This window comes from Vipera berus, assembly GCF_964194415.1.
Source record: "Vipera berus genome assembly, chromosome: 2".
Lineage (NCBI taxonomy): Eukaryota > Metazoa > Chordata > Lepidosauria > Squamata > Viperidae > Vipera > Vipera berus.
In genome coordinates this window covers 288,174,930-288,202,854 of record NC_138203.1, presented here as the reverse complement: position 1 = coordinate 288,202,854, position 27,925 = coordinate 288,174,930, and the positions used below count along the sequence as shown (strand labels likewise).

Below are 27,925 nucleotides of genomic sequence, written 5' to 3'. Positions count from 1 at the left end.
GTGATACTTAATCCATGGTTTTTCCTTTGCCATACAAAGCTAGATATATCTTCCAAAGTTTTAATTAAGAAAGTATGCTTTGCTCTTTTTCCCTAAAGTTATTTTCATTTTTTTTCTTATGAAGGTAATAATGGGGAGGAAGATGAAGACTCCAGGGAACTATTCCAAATGATCACTCATGGATACGATGCGAAGAACCCTACAATTCTAACTGAAATAGAAAGCCATGAGAGAAACCAGTCAAATAATTGCAGTCAGGAAAGTTCATCTTCTGTTCATTTCCTGACTGAGGTTTCTGTGGCCCAACAAAGAAAAATAAAAAACAAATATATTGGAAAACAGATAAAAGTATTAATAAACAAATTAGATGTAAATAAACACTATCAATCCCAAAGCAAAGGATATTATATATGTAGAGAGACCTGTGTGCCGATATTTAAACCCCCCAAAATGGCCAAACGGAAAGTGGACTTTGAAAAAAGATGCTTTCAAAAGAGGTGGGAGCCAGAGTACCTGTTTGTTGACATTGAAGATAAGGCTGTGTGCCTTGTTTGTGGAGCTACTGTGGCTGTATTTAAAGAGTATAACTTGAGACGGCACTATGAGACGAAGCATCAGGACAAGTACAAAAACTTGAACATGGAGCAGAAAGCACAGAAGGTGGAAGAGTTGAAGAAGAGCCTGATGTCACGGCAGCATATGTTCAAAAAAGCAAAATCACAAAGTGAAGCTGCTGTGAAAGCTAGTTTTATAGTGGCAGAAGAGATAGCCAAATCAGCCCGGCCATTTACAGAGGGGGAGTTTTTGAAGCGCTGCATGATTAAAGTGTGCGAAGTCGTGTCCAGACCAAAAGCAAGCTTTTTCGAACATAAGCCTAAGCAGAAATACTGTTGTTGATCGGATATGTGAGCTTGCCACTGATTTGCAAGGACAATTGGTTGAAAAGGGAAAAGAATTTATTGCTTATTTCCTTGCTGTGGATGAGAGCATTGATGTCTCTGACACAGCGCAGCTGACAATCTTCATCCGTGAAGTGGACTCAGGTTTATGTATTACGGAGGAGCTTCTGGATGTAAAATCACTGCATGGCACTACCATGGGGAAGGACATATTTGAAGCAGTATCCAAAAGTATACATGATATGAAACTACCCTGGGACAAACTTATAGGACTCACAACAGATGGAGCACCTTCAATGTGCAGGGAAAAGAGTGGATTAGTAGGAAGGATGCGGGACAAAATGAAGAGTGAGAATTGCACAGGTGAGCTGACAGCATATCACTGCATTATACATCAAGAAACACTATGTGGCAAAGCCCTGAAAATGGACCATGTAATGCACACTGTAACAAAGACAGTTAACTTTATTTTTTATTTTATTTATTTTTATTTTAATCCCATTTATATCCCGCCCTTCTCCGAAGACTCAGGGCGGCTTACACTTCTAAGCACAAATCAATGTGCTTAGCAATAGCCTTCATTCTATGTACATGCCTGCTTATTAGGGCTTTGCCCCCCCAGTGGCATTATTACAAAGTCAGCTTATTGCCCCCAACAATCTGGGTCCTCATTTTACCTACCTCGGAAGGATGGAAGGCTGAGTCAACCTTTATAAGAGCCAAAGGTTTAAATCACCATCAATTTAAGACTTTTCTTGAAGAAATAAATTCTGAACTTGGTGATCTCCCTTCACACAGAGGTGCGATGGCTAAGTCGAGGGAAAGTGCTCAATAGATTTTCTGAATTATGCATGGAAATTTGTCAGTTTATTGAAAGCAAAGGAAAAGACTGCACGGAATTGAAGGATGAAAAGTGGCTGTGTGAATTAGCATTTCTATGTGACATTACTAATTATCTCAGTGCACTAAATCTACAGCTTCAGGGACAGGACCGTGTGAATACAGACATGTATGATGCTGTGAAAGCTTTTCAAGTAAAGCTGCGACTGTGGGAGACTCACATGCAGCAAGGAAACTTGAGTCACTTTCCCAGTTGCCAAACAATAAAAAACCAAGTCTCCACCACTGCCTCCTCAAATGCTGAGTTTGCTGATAAACTGAGCACACTTCAAATGGAGTTTACACGTCGCTTTGTTGATTTTGAAAAACAGAAATTCAGTTTTGGACTGCTCAGCAATCCATTTTCAGTTGAAGTGGAGAGCGCTCCTGTAAATATCCAGATGGAGTTGATAGAACTCCAATGTAACAGCACACTGAAGGGAAAGTACGATTCTGTAGGACCCGCACAGTTCACCAGGTTCATCCCTGAAACAATGCCCCAACTCCTCCTACAAGCTGCTCGAATGCTCTCCATGTTTGGGAGTACATACCTCTGTGAGCAACTTTTCTCTGTCATGAGGGTGAACAAAAGCGCACACAGAAGTCAGCTCACGGATGCACACCTCCACTCTATCCTGAGAGTATCCACCACTCAAAACCTATCCCCAAACATGGATGAACTTGTAACCAAGAAAAGATGCCAAACATCCAGTTCGGACAAAATGGCATGAGAACTAAAAAGCTTGTGTTTTTCTTTGTTTTGAATGTGTTTTGCAGATTTATTTTAAATAAATAATTTATTTGTTCATATTTGAAATTTTACTCCTTTTTGCCCCATTCTTAGACATAATACACTTCTGAACTAATATGGTACAATAGTCCTACATGCAACTGGCCCTTTGAAGGCAACCATGATGCTGATGTGGTGAAAGTTTCCAGGAAGCAGTTTCCTCCAACTTTTTCTGCCTTGAAAGATCTCTGGAGAGGAGCAGAAGGTGGCAGGGAAGCTGCATGAGGGAAGGCTGCTCCAACAAGCCAGCATCCTTACCATGCATAATTAGAAATGAGGATTCCCTTTCAAGTTGATGTTCAACTCAACCATATGATGAGATTAATTACTGGGTGCATAAAATCTACACCTATTCACTGGCTACCAATTCTTAGCCACATACTTCCCCCGCACTTAAGACAACAAGAAGCTCTCATTCGGGAGTATAGTAAGATCCTGCTAAACTCCTCTCTACCCATTCATGCCTATACCTCTGATCTCTTAAGATGTCGATTAAAGTCAACAAATCCACCACTCCTCACAGCTCTTAAGCTGCTGGCCGAACATCAGAGCACTATACAAAAGTGGATGGAAGCATGGAGTAGCTATACCTCCCAAGATATTTCCGAGCATATTAATCCTAATAGTATACCTCCAGGATTTAATCTACCCCGACACATATGGGTGACATACAATAGAATTAGAACGACTCATGGGGTGTGTGCGGATTATAAATGGGGAAAGACACCTTCAGCACAATGTGATTGCGGGGCTCCTAGACAGACTATCCAACATATAGTGAGGGAATGCACTAATGGAAGATACCCAGGAGATTTTAAGGACTTCCTCTGCGTAACAACGGCAGCTACTGACTGGATCTCCAAACTCGATATTAAACTCTGAAATGTTATTTCTGTTTTCCTCTTAGGTTTTATAATTGCTTCTTTTTTTAAAAAAAATGTTTTAACTTTTCTAACTTGTAAATATGAAGTGCTTTTAATTCTGTGTGTGACTAGCCATACGCTAAATAAATAAATCCCTTTCAAGAAGGGCTAGCCTCCCTCATGCAGGACTGGGAAGTGCTGCTCCCCTGCCTCCTCTTGCTCTCCAGAGATCTGTCAAGGCAAAAGAAGGAAATCCCCCCCCCACAAGCTTGGAGACTAGGAGGCTATCTACATCTGAGCTAACAAACTACCAATCATGCCTGGGCTTGGGAAGAAGGCCCTTTCCATCCTCTGTGGATAAAAGCCCCTAAACGTGCAATACAGCACGTGTGCATGTGCACATGCTTGGCTGCAGAAGTTTGGGGAGGTGAAGAGCTTGTGGGGCAATGAAATGTCCCCACATCAAATTAGCCAGTGCAACTTGTTCTCTCCTGACCCAAGTATCTCGAGTCAGCTGCGCTGAGTGAGCAGCATTGAGCTGGCCACGCTCACCCGGCCACCTGGCACTTCTGAGAGGATTTGCGCTCCTTTGAGACCACCTATCTGCAGAGCCTTCTTGGTGGCTGCTCTTGAGAGAAGCGGATTCAAATCCACCAAGGGAGATTTCTCTCCATCTCCACAGACGCTTCCTGGACAGGAAGATGGAGAAGCTGCCCCCTCTGGAGACGCCGACGCCTTTCTCGGGCAAGGAACCTTTCCTTCCGCTCCCATACCCGTCATCCCTGCCCTCCCTCTTCCCTCAGACGCTCTCTTTCTTTCCCGCCCTTTCGGGGAAATTGTGTCCGTTCGCACAGAGTCCACCAGGGGTCGCGCTCAGCTGCAGTAGGGAACTGGGCATGCGCCGCGCTTTTTCCTCAAGCCCACGTCACGTGTTTGTTTAGGCCGTGTGGAGAAGAGGATGGAGGCGCGTCAGCTGTTTCTGCTTTCTGCTTCGTTTCTCCCTCTGTGAGCCTGGATCGGGGACTTTGAGGGAGGCGCAGAGGCTGCCGGGAAGCCTTGCGGAGACGCCGATCCCGACGAGATCGCCGAGTTCCGTGAGTGGCGGCTCTGCCCTTGCAAAGGAGTCCCGCGCTGGAGGCGAGCGTGGAGAAGGGCCAAGTCTTCCCCCGGGGTGGGAGTCCGGGGTCCCATGTTCCCCTGCCGCCCTTTCTCATGCGCTGACCAGGCGGAGGGGGGGAGCAAAGGAAAGAAGTGGGGGTCGCCAGAAGGGAGGGGCCGTTTCCCCCCATTTCTTGGGAGAGTCACTGCACGGGAGGGGGGAGGGGAGGTCTGGCCGGAAACCCTCCTGGAGACAAAGAATAAACTAGCATCAGATCCTCCAGGCTTAAGAGGGTGGGTGAACATCATTTTCAGGTGTGTGTCGTGTGAACCTTGCCTGTACGGGCTGGTTAACCAGTTTGGGGTCAGGGCAAATTGTGTGAAGCAGCCTTCGTGTTATAACATGACTTTGATCCCAAAAAGCCAGCATTGAAAAGCAGGAAGTGAGCATCCTAAAGCCAGAGTCCTTTCCTTGGCATTTGATTTGATGTGAACTCAACCTTCAGAGCATCCTTAGAAAGTTGTTCCTTCCCAGGATCATTTCACTCAGTATTATTCCATGTTAGGGGTCTTCTTCCTTTTCCTCACTAAGACACTGGACCAAAGGTAAACCTTTCTTTCTTGGGATAAGCCATTTCTGGAACTTCTTCCTTTTCTCTTCCCTATGGCTCCAGCTACTTACATACATACAAACTTAAAAACAAGAGTGAGGAACATCCTTAATTGATGTCTAAAACGCCTAAATTTCTCAACCTGAAGCAGAAGAAACATGTCAAAATTCTGCATTCCATTCCAGTTTCTTAAGCTCCTTGACTTATGGCATCTTATTGAACCCTAAGTGTAGGTTGACCAGTCCCTTCTTAAAAACTTCTAGAATGGAAGTGTTCTCAACTTCTGGAGGCAAGTTGTTCCACGGATTAATTGTTCTGTCAGGAAGTTTTTCCTTAGTTCTAGGTTGCTTCTCCCCTTGATTACTTTCCATCCATTGCTTCTTGTCCTGCCCTCAGGGGCTTTGGAGAATAGCTTGACTCCCTCTTCTTTGTGGAAGCCCCTGAGAACACTGATATCATATCAGCCCTAGTCCTTTTTTTATTAAGCTAGTCGTACCCAATTCTGACAATCTTTCTTTATATGTTCTAGCCTCAAGTCCCCTAATCCTCTTTGTTGTTCTTCTCTGCACTGTTTCTAGAGTCTCAAAATCTTTTTTACATTGTGACAATGAAAACAAAGAGGTATTCCAAGTGTGGTCTTACCAAGGCATTATAAAGTGGTATCAACACTTCACATGATCTTGATTCCATTCCTCTGTTAATACAACTTGTTGGCTTTTTTGGCATCTGCAGCACACTGATGGCTCATCAGTGGAATTCGTTTTTCTTGCCTAAATGTAGAACATTCCTTTTTTCACCATTGAATTTCATTTTGTTAGATAACGCCCAAAGGTCATGTCTCATGATGTTGAGTATTTGCTTTCATGAGGATGAATGTTGTTCAGTGGTTAAGTCCACCACCTTCTCATTCTTTCAATTTATTTTCTTTTCCATCCCAGATGCAAAAACTAGAATCACCTCAACAATCTTCCTAACAGCAAAAAGTTAACCCTTGGGTGAAGAGGCCTGGATATCCTTTGTGGTCAATCCTGAAGCTACAGGAATAGTCCTATGAATGGAAAGGTATTTATAGATCCACAAGATTCCTCCGACCTATCTGGAATTTCTTTAAAGGATGCAGAAACAATCGTTAGAAAGTGAGGAACCTGGAAAAGGCCCCTCTGTTGTTAAACCTGGCAGCTATGGGAAGATCTGGGCAAGAACTGGGCAGAAGATGCTGGAGAACAAAACCTTCATCCGTTCAAAGATTCAGCCCTGGAACTTCAGAAACATCCAATACCAGGAGACTGAAGGTCCCCGAGGACTTTGCAGCCAACTCCACAACTTTTATAGTCAGTGGCTGAGGTTAGAAAAGCACACTAAAACCCAAATGTTGGACATGGTTGTTCTGGAACAGCTCCTGGCCCTTCTGCCCCCACAGATGGAAAACTGGTTGCGGGAGTGTGGAGCAGAGACCAGCTGCCAAGCGGTGGCCCTGGCCGAAGGCTTCCTCATGAGTCAGGCAGAGGAGCAAGTCAAATTTCAGGTGAGAGATCTTCATCTTTGAAGTCTACAAGAATGTGTTTGAATTTTTCACCCCTCCCTTCCCTAGTTTTCTGCTCTTCATAATATGTGGAGATGTTTCACTAGTTCTTGCAGGACATTGTTCCATTAGCCATGCTAGAAGATAGACTGGGCACAGCTGTTTCTTTCTTACATTCTAGGCTCATTGAGAGAATCCGCTTCATGTTTTGTTTATCTGATTTATTTTTCTTTTCTCCTGCCTCCTATTTCAAGTCTTTCATTCTGCAAACCAGAGATCCTATGAGAAGGAAGAATCCATCAAATCCTCGTGAGGAACTGTTTTCCAGGAGGATTTATCAGGAATCCGCAACTCAGGACATCTCAGATGGTAATCAAAAGTACACCCATCCCAAAAGTGGTCCCAGCTGTCTTACATTCTCTATCTCTTCTGTAGAATGCCTTCTGCTATTTTATTAATTATCCGTTTAAAATTTCTGTCTCCCCACAGGGAAGAATAGAACGAATTTTACTCCTTTTTATGGTGGTGCTGAAAGAGTGGCTGAAACTCCTACTCAAGTAAGAGAGAGATAATAAAAAATACAATTTTCATAGTTTTCATGTTTGCTGAATAGTGATCCTATTAGTAATTCTCTGAAATGGAATTGTGCAAGGCTATTCAACAATAACTGAAGGAATCACATTGGCACCTTACACCTTCTAAAATGCCTTGTTTATAGCCAGTGATAAGAAAAATAATGGCACAAGGTTGAAAGATGAAGTACACCAGGTATGTCAAACTCGCGACATCATGTGACGTTGCGTGACGTATCGGAGCTTTTTCCCCATTGCCGGCAATGGTGTGGGCGCGGTTTCGTTGTGACGCTCCGGCCCGCGGGCCGGCAGTTTGTCACCCCTGAAGTAGAGTGTTAAAATCCAAGGAGGGTGGGTAGATGAAGGCTTCAGCCTTTAAAGGAATTTTTAATACTCCGATTTGTGCGTGGAATTTGGGGCTGAAGAATCCAGCTTTGCTAAGGATGAGAAATGCTTTTCCCAAGCATCTTTCTCTTCTTCAGCCATTGGGTTGGGGTACAAGCAGTGGATTCCTTTTAATCTGAGAAGCAGCAGAAACAGAGCTTGTGTGCCTTTGTCTATTGATGACAGCCATGTAAATCCCTTTAATGAAAGTTTTGAGCATGGATAGGATTGTTTGCTCTGGGGACAGCACCAGGCTTTTACTGGAATGGTAGAAATGGTAGAAATCACCACCACCAATCACATTTTCATCTACAAACATTGGATTGATTGGACTGAGTGATGGGTGTGGTTTCCAAGGCCCATTCCAGTTGATTCTCTCCAGATGCTGAAAGTCTTACTGATGGATGGCGATAGACGGACAGACAGGCAGACCCAGACAAAAAGTGTGATTATTTTCACTAAATGGCCTGAAATATATATCTTTGCTTGGAATCACTTAAACAATAGGACAGATCTTAAAAATCCTCCTGATTTTTCTTCTGTTTTCTTCTCATTCAGGAGGATCTTGTGTCCTTTAAGGAGGTGGCTGTGTATTTCTCCGATGAGGAGTGGTCTCAGCTGGATGCTGACCAAAAAGCACTGCATCGGGAAGTCATGCTGGAGAATCATCGGAACGTGGCCTCTTTGGGTAAGAATATGCAAGAAATTTTATCACAATAAAAATTACAAATTTTGAAGAGGAAATTAAGAAGACAGAGTAATGTGATTAATAAATAATAAAAAGTATGATAAAATTAAAAAAGAGAAAATAAGTTATAATTTCTCTCCTCGTTGTTTCCTTCTTTACCTAATTTATCCTTTCTAATCTTCAAACAGAAGTTTGATCACAAGTTCATTTTTTCTTTTTTTCAGCAAAAAGTCCATCGGGTTTTCAATCACTCATAAATATAGATACTAAGCTTTGCCCCTTCCAGCTTTTTGTGTATAATAGTCTCATTATGGGTAGCATATTCAGAAACAATCTTCAATGGCTGTTGATTAGTGCCAAGATAAAGTGTTCTGATTACAGTTGAATATTAATCTTTAAAGTTCTCTGTATCACTGAATGTCTTTGAATTCAAACCTTTCTAGCTTTTTTATAAGCCCACCAGAACACGACAAAATGATCGTTTATCTTATCTATGTTTCCAATATTAGTTGAGGGTACATTTATACACAACTTGAGATTCAAATTCTGCTTTATGTTGTTGAACACTCTAGTTCCCTTTATCTATCTGGAATCTTTCTGACAATATGAAAAGTACTGACAGTTATATCCTTTTGCCATTCTTAACTTAGTTTGGTATTCCCGCAACTCAAATTATAATGGCTCTCGACACGTTATCCATGTCGTTTCCTGCTGCTTTTTTTCTGCAGAGAGTCATTGAGATGTTTTGGGGCACAGCCAGATTTTATATCTGTTTCATATTCCCAACTTGGTATTTCTAACATGGTTTTAAACTCTAGATCAGGGGTGGCAAGCTTGCAACGTCACATGATCTGTCTCAAGATACTGTGACTTTTTTGCCATTGCTGGTAATGGGGTGTGTGTGGTTTTGCCATGACACATCCGGCCCACGGGCTGACAGTTTGACAACCTTGCTGTAGATCAGACATGTCAAACACAAGGCCTGGGGGCTGGATCCGGCCTGCAAAGTGGTTTCATGTGGCCCGCAAAGCCATCCTGGAAACTTTGAGGGAACGGCCCCCACTGCCTTGGCACTTGCCCCAGTCCCATCTCCTTCTGCCAGAGACCCTCAGATCTGTCCCACTCCTGCCCAGGCCCCCATAGGCACCCTTGATGCGAACGATGTCGAGCTGGCCATGCCCACCCAGTAGGCCATATGCACTCTAGCCACGCCCACCCACTAGGCCATGCCCACCCTGGCCACACCCACCCGGCCCCCTGAGGGCAACTGCAATGCTGATGCGGCCCTCAATGAAATTGAGTTTGACACCCCTGCTGTAGATTGAGCCTAAATTTATTGTATCACAAAGATCCATGGCATGCATACCTCTGTCATGCGCTACTAGTTATAACATTCTCTTAATTCTGGGCAAGTCCTGTTTCTTATCCAAACCACATAGCAGACTACAATGTCCAATTTCAAATCGGGCAAACCAAATCCAGCTCGTTATCTGTATACACCTGGGAGCCAGAAAGCTTGCTGAGTGATTTTAACTTATTTCACTTATTAAAATGCAAATCAATTTATATCTTTTTTGAAATGCGCTTTTTTTGGACTTTTTTGTTGTTATTGTGTCTCTCACTGTTAAAATAAACCGACCATTAAAATTAGACTGAGCATTTCTTTGTCAGAGAGCAAATGTAGAAAATCAGCAGGGTATCAATTTTATCCCTCACTGTAGTTATAACATTCTCTGAATTCTGAACAGCTCCTGTTTATTATCCAAACCACACAGCAGACTATAAATTCCAATTTCAAATCGGGCAAACCAAACCTTCCCCTTTCCTTCAAATTTTGGAGAATTTGAAATATAACCTATGGTTTTGCCCTTGCCATACAAAGCTAGATTTATCTTCCAAAATTTTAAGCAGGAAAATCCAGATCTAATTCTTGAAGGGCTACTCTGAGAAGATTGAAACAGTTTGTTTTTTTCATTATATTCAAACTTCCTATGCTTTGCTTTTTTCCCCTAAAGTTATTTTTATTTTCCTGTGAAGGTAATGGAGAGGAATATGAAGATTCCTGGGAACTATTCCAAATGATCACTCGTGGGTACAATACGAAGAACTCTACAGTTCTAATGGAAGAAGAAAGCCATGAGAGAAACCAGGCAAATAATTGTAATCGGGAAAATTCATCTTCTATTCTTGCACCAACTAGATCCTCTGTGGCCCAGCAAGGAAAAATAAAAAACAAATTTATTGGAAAACATATAAATGGATTCATAAAGAAATTAAATGTAAATAAATGCTATCAAACTCAAACCAAAGAAGAAGATTATATATGTAGAGACAATGGAAAAAATTACAAATGGACTTTGTCTCTTCCTCATAAAAATGGATCCCGTAGATCTCAAAAAAGGACCCACACAGGAGAAAAGCCCCATAAATGCATGGAGTGTGGAAAGAGCTTTATTTTTAAAAGTTATCTTAGGTCACATAGAAGGATCCATATAGGCGAGAAGCCTTATAAATGCATGGAGTGTGGAAAGAGCTTTATTTTTGGAAGTTATCTGAAGTTACATAGAAGGATCCATACAGGCGAGAAGCCCTATAAATGCATGGACTGTGGAAAGAGCTTCACTTCTAGTTCTTCTCTTACTTCCCATTTAAGGATCCATACAGGGGAGAAGCCCTATAAATGCATGGAATGTGGAAAGAGCTTCACTTCTAGTTCTTCTCTTACTTCCCATTATCGGATCCATACAGGGGAGAAGCCTTATAAATGTGTGGAATGTGGAAAGAGTTTTTCTACCAATGGTTATCTTACCACCCATAAAAAGATTCACACAGGGGAGAAGCCTTATAAATGCATGGAGTGTGGATTGAGCTTCACTTTTAGTTCTTCTCTTACTTCCCATTACTGGATTCATACAAGGGAGAAGCCTTATAAATCTGTGGAATGTGGAAAGAATTTTTCTACCAGTGGTTATCTTAACATCCATAAAAAAAACCACACATGGGAGAAGCCTCATAAATGCATGGAATGTGGAAAGTGTTTTTCTACCAATGGTAATCTTACGATCCATAAAAAGATCCATACAGGGGAGAAGCCTCATAAATGCATGGAATGTGGGAAGAGTTTTTCTGCCAACTGTTATCTTAACATTCATAAAAGGATCCACACAGGGGAGAAGCCTTATAAATGCAGTGAGTGTGGAAAGAGCTTCACTTGTAGTAATTCTCTTACTTTGCATTACCGGATCCACACAGGGGAGAAGCCTTATAAATGTGTGGAATGTGGAAAGAGTTTTTCTACGAAGAGTTATCTTAACATCCATAAAAGGATCCACACAGGGGAGAAGCCTTATAAATGCATGGAATGTGGAAAGAGTTTTTCTACCAAGAGTTATCTTAACACGCATAAAAGGAGCCACACAAGGGAGAAGCCCTATAAATGCATGGAGTGTGGAAAGAGCTTCACTTTTAGTAATTCTCTCACTTTACATGACCGGATTCATACAGGGAAGAAGCCTTATAAATGTGTGGAATGTGAAAAGTGTTTTAATACCAACGGTAATCTCACTATCCATAAAAAGATCCACACAGGGGAGAAGCCTTATAAATGCATGGAATGTGGAAAGAGTTTTTCTACGAACAGTTCTCTTTACACGCATAGAAGGACCCACACAAGGGAGAAGCCCTATAAATGCATGGAGTGTGGAAAATGTTTTATTTTGAATAGTTATCTTAACTACCATAAAAGGACCCACACAGTGTAAAAGGCCTGTAAGTTTTTGAAATTTAAAAAAAAAAAACTTCAAAGGGACCAATGGCCGAATGTTCCATATAATTCTGTTTCACTGTTACACTTAGTTATTGAAATATATGCATTTTCTAATTACATTTACTGAATTAGGAAAGGGGTTTTTTGAGTCTGACCAACACAATGTGAAGCCCAAGAAACATGAATTTACAAATGGAAACCAAATGTTAGGCATGTGGTGCTTTGATTATGAACAGTGGATTTTTGTAGGTACTGTAATTTGAAGGTCACTGATGCCATTTCAGATAAATAAGAGAACATCTGTTTTCTTCAACTTTATCGTTTTTTCGATTGGTTCATACTAAAGCACAAATCCCCAATAAAATTTAATTTTGGAGAGTAAGCGTAGGGTTTGGTTAACAAAATATCATTTCAGGCACTCTATGGGAAAAGCATAAATCAGGAAAGACTTGCAGAAGCTATAGGTAAATATAGATGACAAAGTAAATGTGATGCAAAAGAAGATACACTCAGTTTGCGGGGCGCCTCTGGGGGGTTCAGGCGGGGCTGTAGGGGGATCCATGGGTCTCTGGAGGGGGTGGGACTGCAGTGGGCACCTTCCCTCCATCCATTGTCCCTTCCTTTCCTCCCATTTTCCTTTCCTTCGTTCCCTCTCATTGTCCCTTCCCTCCCATTGTGTGTTCCTTTTTTTCCTTCCTTCCCTCATTGTCCCTTCCCTCCCTCCCTTTGTCCCTTCCCTCTCTCCCTCCCTCTCATTGACTTCTTTCCTCCCTCCCTCCACGCCTAGGAAGGGACAAGGGGAGGTGGACAGGCTGCCAGCATGGCTGGTGGCTGTGCAGCCGGTGGCCATGGCTTGAAAGGCCACTGTAAATTGCTGGAGAAGAGTTGCACAGCCATGAGAGCAGAGTGGCGGGAAGATATTTGTAATGAAGGAGGGAGAAAAACGCATCCCCTGAAGGAAATCGGCTCTCGCCCACTTCACAAATCCATGGACTCCGGGGGAGGGGATGCTGTGAGCAGCATGAAAGTCCCTGTTACTTGCACTATGCCGCCCAGACCAGTAGGCAGCGGCGTGTTCTCACTGCACAGAGTGGCTGGACCGGGCAAGGTGAACCGGTGACATACCGAACCTGGGTGTGTGCAGAGGCACTGGCGAGCACAAGCCACTGGCGCCTGACGTCCTGGGTAAAAGGGGAGCACTCAGAATGCGGTCAGCCTGTGTGGAAAAACAATCACCCAAGGCGCCAGGTGCATGTACTCGCCGCCGCCTCTGCACACACCCAGGTTCAGCATGTCGCTGGTGATATAGTGATATTCAACTGTATATTTATTAACAAATATAAGAATTGTATTTGCTTAGTGTGGTAAAATGTCTATTACCGGAAGAAGAAAGGATGTATTGGATGGTGTAATATTGGAATTAGTTTGAAGAAGCTTATATATACCATGGAATTACTAATGGACTCAGTCATCACGTTTTCTATTAAGCACTTGACTGTAAAAATAGAAAATTAATAAACTATATAAAAAAAGAAAAAGTACCTTTGGACCACTTGACAAAACTAGTGGAGCAAAAAGGCTTTTCCTACACAAGCAGAAGGAAGACAGAGATAGAAATAGATAGATCAAATAAGATATAAATAGTTACAAAGCTGTGGTAATAGGAAGAGAGTAAAATAAGCAAGGTTCCCTTTAGGGTTAACTTTACAAGTAAGGAGTGGAAGTTCAAAGTTTGTCTAATAAAAGTTTTTGTGGGAAAAACAAATGCTGTCTTTGCATCTACTTAATGTACAATAATAATAAAAGCCCTAATAATTGCTAATAGGCAATTTTTGAGAGGAGGATTTGGGTGGGGGACAAAGTTCAGAGTTTCAGAGGCTCCTGCTGGGTTGAAGCAGTTTATTCAAATATTACCCCTGGATGATTCTCTGTCAGAATGGAGAAAATGCACCAATTCCAATTTTCTGTCAGTTATTGTCCAAATTTTTCATTAGAGAGTGGCAGTCATACAAAATTAGAAAACCATTGTATTTTTCTTTTTATTCATGATCTAGACTAGAGAAATCCCAGTTACTTTAAATTCTACTGCAATGGATGGAAACTAATCAAAGAGAAGGAACCTAGAATTAAAGAGAAATTTCCTGACAGAACAATTAATCAGTAAAACAACCTGCCTTGTGAATGCTCCCAATACTCAAAACTGTTTAAGAAGAGACTGGACAATCATTTGTTTCAAATCGTATAGGGTTTCCTGCCAGAGCAGGGGGTTGGACTAGAAGACCTCCAAGGTCCCTTCCAATTATTACGATTATTACTGTTATGACCCAGATGGTAATGGTTAGGCAGGCCTAGTCTAGACAGTTCTTTATTTCTCTTGGGAATGATTCAACAAATGGCCCTCCAGTGACCAGTAAGCCTCCACCCTCAGTTCCACCAACAACAGCCGGTAGATTACCCAGCAAGTTCACAAGGCAAAAGTCCAGGCATAAGACAAGGGCAGTTCTCAAGGCACATAAAGCAAATGTCCAGGCATATAACAAGGGCAGTTTTGAAGGCAAAGTCTTTAGAGGCTGTGGCAAGACAAACAGCAGGCCATAAAACAAGGTGGGTCCAATGCAAAAGCACTTCTAAAGAAAATCTTCAAGGCTAGGGCAAAACAAGGCAAAAACAGTCCTCTAAGAAAGGGGAGTGCAATCCAAAAACAAAGACTTGTTGCTGGCATAAGCCCCTCCTCACGGCGCGGTGTCTCTTTATATGCTACTCTCTAGGTGAACCTCCTAAGGCAGGGGTGTCAAACTCAGTTTCATTGAGGGCTGCATCAGCATTGCGGTTGCCCTCAGGGGGCCGGGTGGGTATGGCCAGGGTGGGCGTGGCCTACTGGGTGGGCGTGGCTAGAGTGTGTATGGCCTACTGGGTGGGCATGGCCAGCTCTACATCGTTGGCATCAAGGGTGCCTATGGGGGCCCGGGCAGGAGTGGGACAGATCTGAGGGTCTCTGGCAGAAGGAGGGTCTCTGGGCCAGGGCCAAGGTAGTGGGGGCCATTCCCTCACTGTTTCCAGGATGGCTTCGCAGGCCACATGAAACCACTTCGCGGGCCAGATCCGGCCCCCGGGCCTTGTGTTTGACATGTCTGTCCTAAGGAGAGGCAGGGCGTCCTCCAGTGTAGCTGGTTTGCCCTATGGCCTATTGCCCTATGCTGACTCTGAGGACTCTCCATTCTTAGGTATCAGGTGGGGATGAGACAGCATATAGGGCGGAGGTACAAAAACTATCCATATGGTGTAACAACAACTTGTACCTAAACATCAGCAAGACGAAAGAGATGGTGTTAGACTTCCGGAGAAAAAAGGAGGAACCTGCCCCACTTTACATCGAGGAGGACTGTATGGAGTGAGTTTCCTCCTTTAAATTTCTGGGAGTCTACCTCTGTGAAGATCTGACCTGGAAAGTTAACACAACCCAGGTGGCTAGAAAGGCCCAACAGAGGCTTCACTTTCTTAGGGTCTTGCGGAAGAACAGGGTAGAACAATGGCTAATGACCCTCTTTTACCGGTCTACTATAGAGAGCGTCCTCTCGTATGGTATTGTGGTTTGGTATGCTGGTCTGACAGCCGCGGACAGGAAAGTATTACAGAGGGTAGTGAGCACAGCACAAGACATTGTGGGCTGTTCCCTGACACCACTGGATGACATCGCCAGGGCTCGTTGCCTTGGAAGAGTGAGGAAGATTCTCAGGGATGACTCACACCGTGGACAGTATCTCTTTACTCTCCTACCATCCAGTAGGAGATATAGGAGTATAGCCAGCCATACCAACAGGCTGAAAAATAGCTTTTATCCGTGGGCTGTTAGGCTTTTAAATGGGATATAATCTCTGTGAATTTATGCAGAACTGACTTGGGAGGCCGATGTGTGGTGTAGTTGGTTCACATGGTGTGGTAGGATGGAGGGTTTGTTGTCACTGTGTGTTGGGGGGAGAGCAGGGGGGGAGGCTCAGCTAATCTCAATGCACACATGTACTTTGACAATAAAGGATATTATTATTATTATTATTATTATTATTATTATTATTATTATTATTATTATTATTATTATTATTATTATTATTATTATTATTATTATCATCATCAGGCAGGTATTTGCTCCTCTCCACTGCCTGCCCTTTCTATTTCTCCCTGCACCCTCTCTTCCTCCCTGCCTACTCTTCCGAGGCCCAAGGGATCTGGGATTGCTTTGTCCCCATGGGCCATAGGAACTGCACCATTCCCCTCTATTGGCCTCAGCTCCAACTCCTCTTCAGACCTGGGCTCCAGTGGGTCAATGACATCTACAAAGTCATACTCATATTTCCTCATATTTTTCTCTTCCTTTTTGTCCCTCATGGTGTTTTAATGTTACATTCTCTATTCCATCTTTACATCATTTTGCAGTTCCACCTTTTCTCTAATCATAGATGAGACGCCATTTCCCCTTCATTTGCCCTCCAAGGAGGCTCATTGTGAGGTAAAATTTCTGGAACATCCATCAGTTTCTGCTCCCCCCCCTTTGGGGTGGCTTTTTGGTTTTCCTCAGCATCCTTTCCTTGGGTACAAGGAGCCGCTCTACCTTCCCAGTGATTCTGAGGCACCCGGAGCCAAGAATGTAGGGTAGATGTGGATACAGAACCAGAGAACCAGAAACACAGGAGAAATCTCCATCTCCCTGGTTGCGGCTTCCCTACATGTGTCCCATCTTCCCCCAACTTCAGGCCGGAGTTCACAACAACAGCAGGACACAAATTGGGTTTCCCAGAGAAGCTCTTGGTCCTCATCTTCTGACCGCCTGGCCATTTCTGAGAGGATTTGCGCTCTTTTGAGGCCTCCTCCAATCTCTGCAGAGGCTTCATGGTGGCTTTCTTGAGGGAAGCGGGCTCAAATCCTCCTGGGAGATTTATCTCCATCTCCACAGACGGTTCCTGGACAGGAAGATGGAGAAGCTGCCGCCTCTGGAGATGCCGACGACTTTCTCGGGGAAGGAACGTTTCCTCTTACTCCCATGTCCATAATCCCTGCCGTCCCACCACCTACGCTCCTCTTTCCGGCCCTTTCGGGGATTCGCAACACTTCGCGCAGAGACTACCAGGGGACGAGCTCAGCTGCAGGAGGGAACTGAGCATGGCCGGCGCTTTTCCGCTTCCACAGCTTACGTGTTGACTTCGGCGGTCGTCGGAAGAGGATGGAGGCGCCTTTGCCCTATGTGCTGCTCTCTCCCCCTCTGTGAGCCTGGATCGGGGCCTTTGCGGGAGGCGCAGGGGCTGCCGCGAAGCCTTGAGAAGACGCGGATCCCGACGAGACTCCCGAGTTAAGTGAGTGGCGGCTCTGCCCGCGCAAAGGGGTTCCGTGCTGAAAGCAAGTGTGGAGACGCGCCAAGTTTTCCCCCGGGGTGGGAATCCGGGGTCCCATGTTCCCCTGCCGCCCTATCTCATGCACTGACCAGGTGGAGGGGGGATCAAAGGAGAGAAATGGGGGTCGCCGGAAGGGAGGGGCCGTTTCCCCCCATTTTAGTGGTTTTATAAAATTTTCTTCTTGTTTTATTCTCTGGGGATGGATTTTCGCTAGTTAAATTGGACACCCTCTTTTCCTTGTACTTTCTTTGGTTTTCCATTTGGGATAGGTAAACTGCAAATCTTTAGTGTTTATTCTGGAGACAAGGAATAAACTAGGATCAGATTCTCCGCGCTTAAGAGGGTGGGTGAACATCACTTTAAGGTGTGTTCTTTCAAGCCCTGCGTTTCATGTGAACTTTGCCTGTCCGGTTGGTTAACCATTGGGGCAAATTGTGTGAATCAGCCTTTGCGTTATAGTATGATTTTGTTCCCCAAAAGCAAGTGCTGAAAAATAGAAAGTGAGCATCCTAAACCAGGATCTTTTCATTGGCATTTCATTTGATGTGAACACAACAACCTTCATGGTATCCTTTGAAAGGTGTTCCTTCTCAGAATCATTTCCTTCAATATTATTTCATGTTAGGATCGTCTTCCTTTTCCTCATTAAGACCCCTGACAAAAGGTAAACTTTTCTTTCTTGGGATGAGCCATTTTTGGAACTTCCTCCTTCTCTCTTCTCTATGACTCCAGTTATTTACAAACATACAAACCTAAAAATAAGAGTGTGGGACAACCTTAATAAATGTTTAATGCCTAAATGTCTCAATATGAAGCACAAGAAACGTGTCAAAATTCTGCATTCCATTCCAGTTTAATAAGCTCCTTGAGGTCTTGCATCTTGTATGATCCCTAAGTATATATGATCTTAAATTTGAAAAAAGCTAGCCTATACTTTGGGGGAAAAGGAAATAGAAAATCCTCCAAATATAAAACATTTGCTTTATAATCCAATATAAAATATTCCATATCTCGATGTAATCTAGGACCATATTTTACACCAGACTTGATGGATATACAAAAAGAGAAATAACCAGAGGGTCCATCTGCTGAATACGACTGCAATCCTTTACCAGCTTCCCTTTCATGAGGAGGAATGTTGTTCAGTAGTTAAGTCCACCACCTTCTCATGTTTTCAATTTATTTTATTTTCCATCTTAGATGCAGAAACTAGAATCATCTCAACAATCTTCATGTCATAGTATGATTTTGTTCCCCAAAAAACAGTGCTGAAAAACAGGAAGTGAGCAACCTAAGCCAGGGTCATTTCCTTGGCATTTCATGTGCTGTGAACTCAACCTTCCTGCCATTGTTAGAATGTTGTTCCTTCCCGGGATCATTTTACTCAGTATTATTCCAGGTTGGGGATCTATTTCCTTTTCCTCACTAAGACCCCTGCAAAAGGTAAGCTTCAGTAAGGCATTTGATAAAGTAGATCACAACCTACTACTTGATGAGGTAGAAAAAAGTGGGTTAGACAGCATCACCACCAGATGGATTCATAGCTGGCTGACCGACCGTACTCAGCATGTGGTCCTCAATGGAACTGCATCAACATGGAGGGAAGTGTGTAGTGGGGTGTCCTAGGACTTTGTTTGGGGCCAAGTACTCTTCAACATCATCAATGATTTGGACGAGGGGATAGATTGGGAACTCATCAAATTTGCAGATGACACCAAGCTGGAAGGGATAGCCAACACTCCAGAAGATAGGCTTAAGATACAGAAGGATTTTGACAGACTTGAACATTGGGCACTATCTAACAAAATGAAATTCAATGGTGAAAAAAGTAAGTTTCTACATTTAGGCAAGAAAAACCAAATGCATAGATCTAGGTGGTACCTTCTCAATAGTAGTAATTGTGAGAGGGAGTCCTAGTGTTCAATCACTTAAATATGAGCCACCAGTGTGCTGCAGCTGCCAAAAAAATCCAACACAGTGCTAGGCTGCATTAACAGAGGGAAAGGATCAAGATCACGTGAAGTGTTAATACCACTTTACAATGCCTTGGTAAGGCCACACTTGGAATACTGCATCCAGTTTTGGTCACCAGGATGTAAAAAAGATGTTGAGACTCTAGAAAAAGTACAGAAAAGAGCAACAAAGATGATTAGCAGACTGGAGGCTAAAACATAAAGAACGGTTGCTGGAATTGGGTATGTCTAGTTTAATGAAGAGAAGGACAAGGGGTGACATGATAGCAGTGTTCTGATATTTCAGTGGTTGCCACAAAGAAGAGGGAGTCAAGCTATTCTCTACAGCACCTGAAGGCAGGACAAGAAGCAAGGGATGGAAACTAACCAAGGAGAGAAGCAACCTAGAACTTAGGAGAAACTTCCTGACAGTTAGAACAATTAATCAGTGGAACAACCTGACTCCAGAGGTGGTGAATGCTCCAACACTGGAGGTTTTTAAGAAGAGACTGGACAGCCATTTGTCTGAAATGGTATAGGGTTTCCTACCTGAGCAGGGGGTTGGACTAGATGACCTCAAAGGTACCTTCCATCTTTATTGTTCTTGTTGTTATTACTACTACCACCTTTCTTGGGATAAACCATTTTTGGAACCTCCTCCTTTTCTTTTCTCTATGGCTCCAGTTACTTACAAACATACCAACTTACAGTCCCATACAGTGTTAATCTTGTGAATTCTCAAGCTTCCTCCTTCCACTATGTATTCAAGATGAAAAGTGATTAATATTTATATGTATTTATATGTAAGGATGTAGGTATATGCATATTTTGTATATAGCATGTTTATATGTGTGTTATGTATGTGTACACTTTTGACAGCAAGCAACAGAATTTCATTTTCAGTGTGTGTCATTGTGCCTACCGTATTTTTCTGTCTATAAGACACACCCTTCTAATAAGACGTTCTGGCACGCAAGTTCCTCCACGCCTATCGAACAGCTGAGCTCACAAATCTGGATGTTTGGCCAGCTGACGATCTTCCCCCTTCCATTAGTGGCAAGCCCACAGGAGGTTGACACCTGCACCAGGTGACATGGTAATCCACACAGGCATGCCCTGGGCTGCGGAGGTTACCATTATTTTTCTCTGTGTTAGACGCTGCACTTGTATAAGGCATACCTGATTTTTGATTAGGGTGTTTGCAGGAAAAAATAACATCTTGTACCCGGACAAATATGGTATCTATTTATTTATCTTAAGGACAAGAGTGGGGAACATCCTTGATGAATGTCTAATAACTAAATGTCTCAATATGAAACACAAGAAATGTGTAAGAATTCTGTATTCTGCCTCCACAGATGGAGAACTGGTTGCGGGAATGTGGAGCAGAGACCAGCTCCCAAGTGGTGGCCCTGGCGGAAGGCTTCCTCATGAGTCAGGCAGAGGAGCAGAAGGAGCAAGGCGAATTGCAGGTGAGAGACCTTCACCTTGGAAGTCCAGAAGGGAATTTTTGTGTTTGAATTTTTCACACCTCCCTTCCGTACCTCTCTGCTCTTCATAATATGTGGAAATGTTCCATTATCCATTCTAGAAGACAGACGGGAGACAGCTGTTCCCTTCTTACATTTTAGGCTCATTTAGAGATATTGGGGCATTGAAGTTGTTTTTAGAGAAGAAGACTCCGCTTCATGTTTTCTGAGGTCTTATTTATTTTTCTTTTCTGCTTCCTCCTATTTCGAGTCTTTCACTCTGCAGACCAGAGATCCTATGAGAGTCAGGAATCCATCAAATCTCAATCTGGAGCTGCTTTTCAGGAGGGTCTATCAGGAATCCACCAGTCAGGACATCTCAGATGGTAATCAAAAGTCCACCTATTCCTAAGAGAGGTCTCAGCTCTCTTTCTCTATCTCTTTTCTTCTGTAGAATGCCTCCTGCTATTTTGTTTATTATCCATTGAAAAATTCTGTCGCCCTCACAGGGAAGAATAGAACGAATTTGATGCCTTTTTATGGTGGTGCTGAAAGAGTGGTCGAAACTCCAACTCAAGTAAGAGATGATGATAAAAAATAAAATTTTCACTGTTACTGCTTGCTGAATAGTGATCCTTTTATTAATGCTTTGAAGTGGAATTGTGCAAGGCTACTCAATAATTGAAAGAATCACATTGGTACCTTACAGCTTCTAAAATGCCTTCTTTATAACCAGTGATAACAAAGTAATGGCACCAGGTTAAAAGATGAAGCAGACTGTTAAAATCAAAGGGGGGTGGGCATATCAAGCCCCTTCAGCCTTTAAAGGAATTCCTAATACTGGAATTTGGGGCCAAACAATCCAGCTTTGCAAAGGATGAGAAATACTTTTCCCAAGCATCTTTCTCTTTTTCAGCCATTGGGTTGGGGTACAAGCAGTGGATTCCTCGTAATCTGAGGAACAGCAGAAACAGGGCTCGTGTGCCTTTGTCTATTCATGACAGCCATGTAAATACTTGGGTGGCTCTCAGACAACTTTATTGAAGTTTCTGAGCATGGATAACATTGTGTGTTCTGGAAACACCACAAGGCTTTTACTTAAATGGTGAAAAGAATCACCATCACCTAATTTTCTTCTGCAAAGGCTGGCTGTATGGGAATGGTTTCCAAGGCCCATTCCAGTTGATTCTCCAGATGCTGAAAGTCTTGTTGATGATGGGGATAGATAGACAGACAGACCCTGATGAAAAGTGCTATTACTTTTAATGATTTGCCTGAAATGTATATCTTTGCTTGGAATCACTTAAACAATAGGACAGAGCTTGAAAATCCTGATTTTTGTTCTGTTTTCTTTTCATTCAGGAGGGTTTTGTGTCCTTTAAGGAGGTGGCTGTGTATTTCTCCGGAGAGGAGTGGTCTCAGCTGGATGCTGAACAAAAAGCACTGTATCGGGAAGTTATGCTGGAAAATCATAGGAACGTGGTCTCTTTGGGTAAGAGCCCTTCCAGCTTTTGTGTATAATAGTCTCATTATGGTTATCATACTCATAAACAATCTTCAGTGACTGTTACTTAGTGCCAACATAAAGTGTTCTGATTACAGTTGGATATTAATCTTTAAAGTTCTCTGTATCACTGAGTATCTTTGAATTCAAACTTTTCTTATTTTTTTTTACAAGTCCACCAGAACACGACAAAATGTTCCTTTATCTTGTCTGTATTTGCAATATTAGTTTGAGGTACATTGATTCACTTTTAAATAATTTCCTGTTTATATTCTTCAGCCTATTTAGAGGTTTTAACAATTACATATCTTTTGTACACAACTGAGATTCAAATTCTGCTTTATGTTGTTGAACACTATAGTTCCCTTTATCTACCTGGTATCTTTCTGACAATATGAAAACTACTGACAGTTATATCCTTTTGCCCTTCTTGACTTAGTTTGGTATTCCCGCATCTCAAGTTCTAATGACTCTCAACTGACAGTTATATCCTTTTGCCATTTTTGACTTAATTTGGTATTCCCGTATGTAAAGTTCTAATGGCTCTCGACATGTGATCCATTGTCTTTTCCTGCTGCTTTTTTTTCTTTTAAGAGACATTTAGATGTTTTGGGGCACAGTCTAAGTTTATATCTGTTTCATATTCTCAATGTGGTATTTCTGACATGATTTTAAAATCTAGATTAAGCCAAAATTTATTGTACCACAAAGATCCATGGCATGCAAACCTCTGTCATGCCCTTCTAGTTATAACATTCTCTTAATTCTGAGCAACTCCTGTTTCTTATCCAAACGACACAGCAGACTACCAAGTCTAATTTCAAATCGGGCAAACCAAATCCTCCCCTTTCCTTCAAATTTTGGAGAATTTGGAATTTAATCTATGGTTTTGCCCTTGCCATACAAAGCTATCTTTGTATCTTATCTTCCAAAATTTTAATCAGGAAAGTCCAAATCAAATTCTTGAAGGACTTTTCTGAGAAGATTCAAGCAGTTTGTTTTTTCATTATATTCAAACTTCCTATGCTTTGCTCTTTTTCTCTAAAGTTATTTTTATTTCCCTGTGAAGGTAATGGGGAAGAATATGAAGATTGCTGGGAACTATTCCAAATGATCACTCGTGGGAACTATACAAAGAACTCTGCAGTTCTAATGGAAGAAGAAAGCCATGAGAGAAACCAGGCAAATAATTGTAATCAGGAAAATTCATCTTCTATTCTTGCACCAACTAAAGCCTCGGTGGCCCAACAAGGAAAAATAAAAAACAAATATATTGGAAAACATATAAAGGTATTCATAAAGAAATTAGATGTAAATAAATATTGTCAAACTCAAACTAAAGGAGAAGATTATATATGTAGAGACAATGGGAAAAATTACAAATGGACCTTGTCTCTTCCTCATAAAAATGGGTCCGGTACATCTCAAAAAAGGACCCACGTAGGAGAGAAGCCCTATAAATGCACGGAGCATGGAAAGAGCAATCGTCTTATTTTCCATAAAAGGATCCACAAAGCAGAGGAAACATATAAATGTATGGAATGTGGGAAAAGCTTTACTAAGAGTAGACAACTTACTTCACATAAAAGGATCCACACAAGAGAGAAGCCCTACCAATGCAGAGTGTGTGGAAAGTACTTCACCTCACTCAGAAATCTTTCTATACACGAAACAATCCATACCGGGAAAATGCCTTATAAATGCACGGAGTGTGGAAAGAGCTTTATTTTTAGAAGTCATCTTAGGTCACATACAAGGATCCACACAGGGGAGAAGCCTTACAAATGCATGGAATGCGGAAAGAGTTTTTCTATGAACAGTAACCTTAACACCCATAAAAAGACCCACACCGGGGAGAAGCCTTATAAATGCATGGAGTGTGGAAAGAGCTTCACTTCTAGTACTTCTCTTACTTCGCATTACTGGATCCATACAGGAGAGAAGCCCTATAAATGCATGGAGTGTGGGAAGAGCTTTACTCACAAAAACAGTCTTACTTCCCATAAAAGGATCCACACAGGGGAAATGCCTTATAAATGCACTGAGTGTGAGAAGAGCTTCATTTTTAGTTCTTCTCTTACTTTGCATTACCAGATCCATACAGGGGAAAAGCCATATAAATGCACTGAGTGTGGAAAGACCTTTCGCCATAAAACTAATCTTAATTCACATACAGGGATCCACAAAGGGAAAATGCCTTATAAATGCGTGGACTGTGGAAAGAACTTTATTTTTAGAAGTCATCTTAGGTCACATTCAAGGATCCACACAGGGGAGAAGCCTTACAAATGCATGGAATGCGGAAAGAGTTTTTCTATGAACAGTTATCTTAAGAGCCATAAAAGGACCCACACCAGGGAGAAGTCCTATAAATGCATGGAGTGTGGAAAGAGCTTCACTTCTAGTACTTCTCTTACTTCCCATTACTGGATCCATACAGGAGAGAAGCCCTATAAATGCATGGAGTGTGGGAAGAGCTTTACTCACAGAAACAGTCTTACTTCCCATAAAAGGATCCACACAGGGGAAATGCCTTATAAATGTACTGAGTGTGGAAAGAGCTTCGCTTTCAGTACTTCTCTTACTTTGCATTACCGGATCCATACAGGGGAAAGACCATATAAATGCACTGAGTGTGGAAAGAGCTTTGCTTGTAGTAATTCTCTTACTTCGCATTACCGGATCCATACAGGGGAAAAGCCATATAAATGCACTGAGTGTGGAAAGAGCTTTGTTTGTAGTAATTCTCTTACTTCCCATTACCGGATCCATACAGGGGAGAAGCCATATAAATGCATGGAGTGTGGAAAGAAGTTTACTCACAGAAAGACTCTTGTTTCCCATAAAAGGATCCACACAGGGGAGAAGCCCTATAAATGCATGGTGTGTGGAAAGAGCTTTACTCACAGCAAAAGTCTTACTTGCCATAAAAGGATCCACATAATGGAGAAGTTCTATAAATGCATGGAATGTGGAAAGAGCTTCACTTGTAGTAATTCTCTTACTTTGCATTACCGGATCCATACAGCAGGGAAGTCATATAAATGTATGGAATGTGGGAAGAGCTTTACTCACAGAAACAGTCTTTCTTCTCATAAAAGGATCCACACAGGGGAGAAGCCCTATAAATGCATGGAGTGTGGGAAGAGCTTCACTTTCCGTACTTCTCTTACTTCACATTACCGGCTTCATACAGCGGAGAAGCCCTATAAATGCATGGAGTGTGGAAAGAGCTTCGTTCACAGTAATTCTCTTACTTCCCATTACTGGATCCATACAGGAGAGAAGCCATATAAGTGCACAGAGTGTGGAAAGAGCTTCTGTCAAAATTCTTATCTTACTGTTCATAAACGAATCCACACAGGAGAGAAGCCTTATAAATGCCTGGAATGTGGAAAGAGCTTCTATAAGAGCAGTGAACTTATTTTCCATAGAAAGATCCACACAGGGGAGGAACCATATAAATGCATGGAGTGTGGAAAGAGCTTTATTAAGAACTGCCTACTTATTTACCATAGTAGGATACATACCGGGGAGAAGCCATATAAATGCATGGAGTGTGGAAAATGCTTTTCTGTCTCTAGTAACCTTACCTCCCATAAAAAGATTCACACGGGGGAGAAGCATTATAAATGTATAGAATGTGGAAAGAGTTTTTCTACGAAGAGTTATCTCAACATCCATAAAAGAATCCACACAGGGGAGAAGCCATATAAATGTATGGTGTGTGGAAAAAGTTTTATTGCAAACAGTTATCTTAACTTGCATAAAAGGTCTCACACAGTGTAGAAGCCCTATAAATTTGTGAAATATGGAAAAGGCTTCAAGAAGACCAATGGCCGAATGTTCCATAAACATATACATTTGGATGAGACTCTGTTTAACTGTTAGACTTAGTTGTTGAATATATATGTGTTTCCTAATTTCATTTACTGAATTAAGAAAGGTTTTTTTTTGAGTCTGACCTTCACAACTTGAAGCCCAAGAGAGATGAATTCACTAATGGAAACCAAATACTAGGCATCTGGTGTTTTAATTATGAACAATGTAGTTACTGTCATTTGAAGGCCACCAGTGCCTTTTCACATAAAAATGAGAACTACTTTTCTTCACGTTTATCCCATTTCCTATTGGATCATAATAAAGCCCAAATCCCCAATAAAAGTTCTATAAAAATTTAATTTTTGCGTACAAGCATAGGGCTTAGCTAGCAAAATGTCATTCCAGGCATAGCATGGGAAATGCATCAATCAGGAAAGATTTCAAATGCCTGTCTTTCCTTTCTTTGAAGGTCGCTATAAGTGCCATTACTAGGGGGAAGGGGACATTTTGCAGGGGAAGAGTGCTAGAGGTGTGAAAGAATATTGTGAGAATTTGAGGAGTATGGACATTAACAGGAACCAGTTGCCAAACCGAGCCTTCTGCCTGCCCTCAAGGACGCTGGCCCTGCGAAAGGAATTTATAGCTGCTCCTGATGCACCAGCTTCCCAAAACATCGGACCAGGATTGGATTGGACTGTTCTGGTGAGAGGGTTTGGGACATTGGGGATTGCTTTCAATATACAGTTTTCACGCCGTTTTTCTTTAGAGCTTGCCTCACATTGCACTCAGTATCTGTAGTAAAAGTACTTTTTCTCTAATATCCATGGAATCAAGAGTCATTCTTTCATGGGGAGTAAACTGTCCAGTCTGACAAGAGTTGCAGAAATTATAGCTATATATGAATTACCAAAATAAGTGTGATGCTATAGAACAGAAGTCCCCAACCGTTTGGGCACCAGGGACCGATTCTGTGGAGAGAGGTTTTTCATGGATTGAAGGGGCATGGTTTTGTGTGCTGCCTGCGTCCCGCGGATGGGGCTTTGCTTGTTTGTGTGGATCGGTTGCTGGTATGCTGTGGCCCGGTCCTGGTTAACAGACCAGGAGTTGGGGACCCCTGCTATAGAAGATACCATGAATAGAATGGTTTATATAGCATTGTTTTGCACTTAAGCTTTGTATTGCTGTCTGTAGAAGTTAGATGATGAATTATAAGATGTTGAAAGAGGAAAGAAACGAGAATGTGTACTTCCTCTGGAATGTGAGGACGTCCACTGTGAAAAACTCAGACCTAGTATGAATGCAGAAGTATGGAAAAAATTCGGTCAAATTTTCAGCCTACCGCAAATATAAATGAGGACCACAAGACACAAATTGTGTTTCCCAGAGAGGCTCTTGGTCCTCTTCTTCTGACCACCTGACACTTCTGAGAGGATTTGGGCCCTTTTGAGGCCTCCTCCAATCTCTGCAGAGCCTTCAGGGTGGCTGCTCTTGAGGGAAACGGGTTCAAATCCTCCTGAGAGATTGATCTCCATCTCCACAGACGGTTCCTGGACAGGAAGATGGAGAAGCTGCCGTCTCTGGAGACGCCGACGCCTTTCTCGGGCAAGGAACGTTTCCTCCTACTCCCATGCCCATCATCCCTGCCCTCCCCCCACATACTCTCCTCTTTCCCGCCCTTTCGGGGAATCCGGGCACTTCGCGCAGAGCCCACCAGGGGGCGCG

At 42.4% G+C, this 27,925-nt stretch overlaps 2 protein-coding genes across 6 annotated transcripts in view; both read left to right on the top strand.

Moving 5' to 3' along the window:
- LOC308664631 (zinc finger protein 215-like) overlaps positions 1–13,831 on the top strand; it is a 30,632-nt gene extending 16,801 nt beyond the window's left edge. The window contains exons 1-7 of one of the 5 annotated variants that reach the window (XM_081322042.1): positions 4,335–4,525; positions 6,079–6,202; positions 6,561–6,665; positions 6,917–7,031; positions 7,152–7,219; positions 8,177–8,306; positions 10,344–13,831. In XM_081322042.1, the coding sequence (XP_081178168.1) occupies positions 6,191–6,202; positions 6,561–6,665; positions 6,917–7,031; positions 7,152–7,219; positions 8,177–8,306; positions 10,344–12,067 (2,154 nt within the window). In that variant the 5' untranslated portion in view covers positions 4,335–4,525; positions 6,079–6,190 and the 3' untranslated portion in view covers positions 12,068–13,831. Of the gene's footprint in view, positions 1–124; positions 2,585–4,334; positions 4,526–6,078; positions 6,666–6,916; positions 7,032–7,151; positions 7,220–8,176; positions 8,307–10,343 lie in introns of those variants that run through there. The other 4 variants (XM_081322041.1, XM_081322040.1, XM_081322045.1 and 1 more) reach the window with 4 other exon arrangements.
- A 6,939-nt stretch (positions 13,832–20,770) lies between these two features.
- Positions 20,771–24,081, top strand: LOC308661375 (uncharacterized protein; the record flags this gene model as incomplete). Its single annotated transcript, XM_081316296.1, has 6 exons — positions 20,771–20,880; positions 21,149–21,263; positions 21,387–21,454; positions 22,240–22,369; positions 23,451–23,671; positions 24,034–24,081. Exons 1-6 carry the CDS (start codon positions 20,839–20,841, stop codon positions 24,079–24,081), a joined length of 624 nt encoding a protein of 207 aa, XP_081172422.1. The 5' UTR covers positions 20,771–20,838.
- Between the last annotated feature and the right edge of the window lie 3,844 nt (positions 24,082–27,925).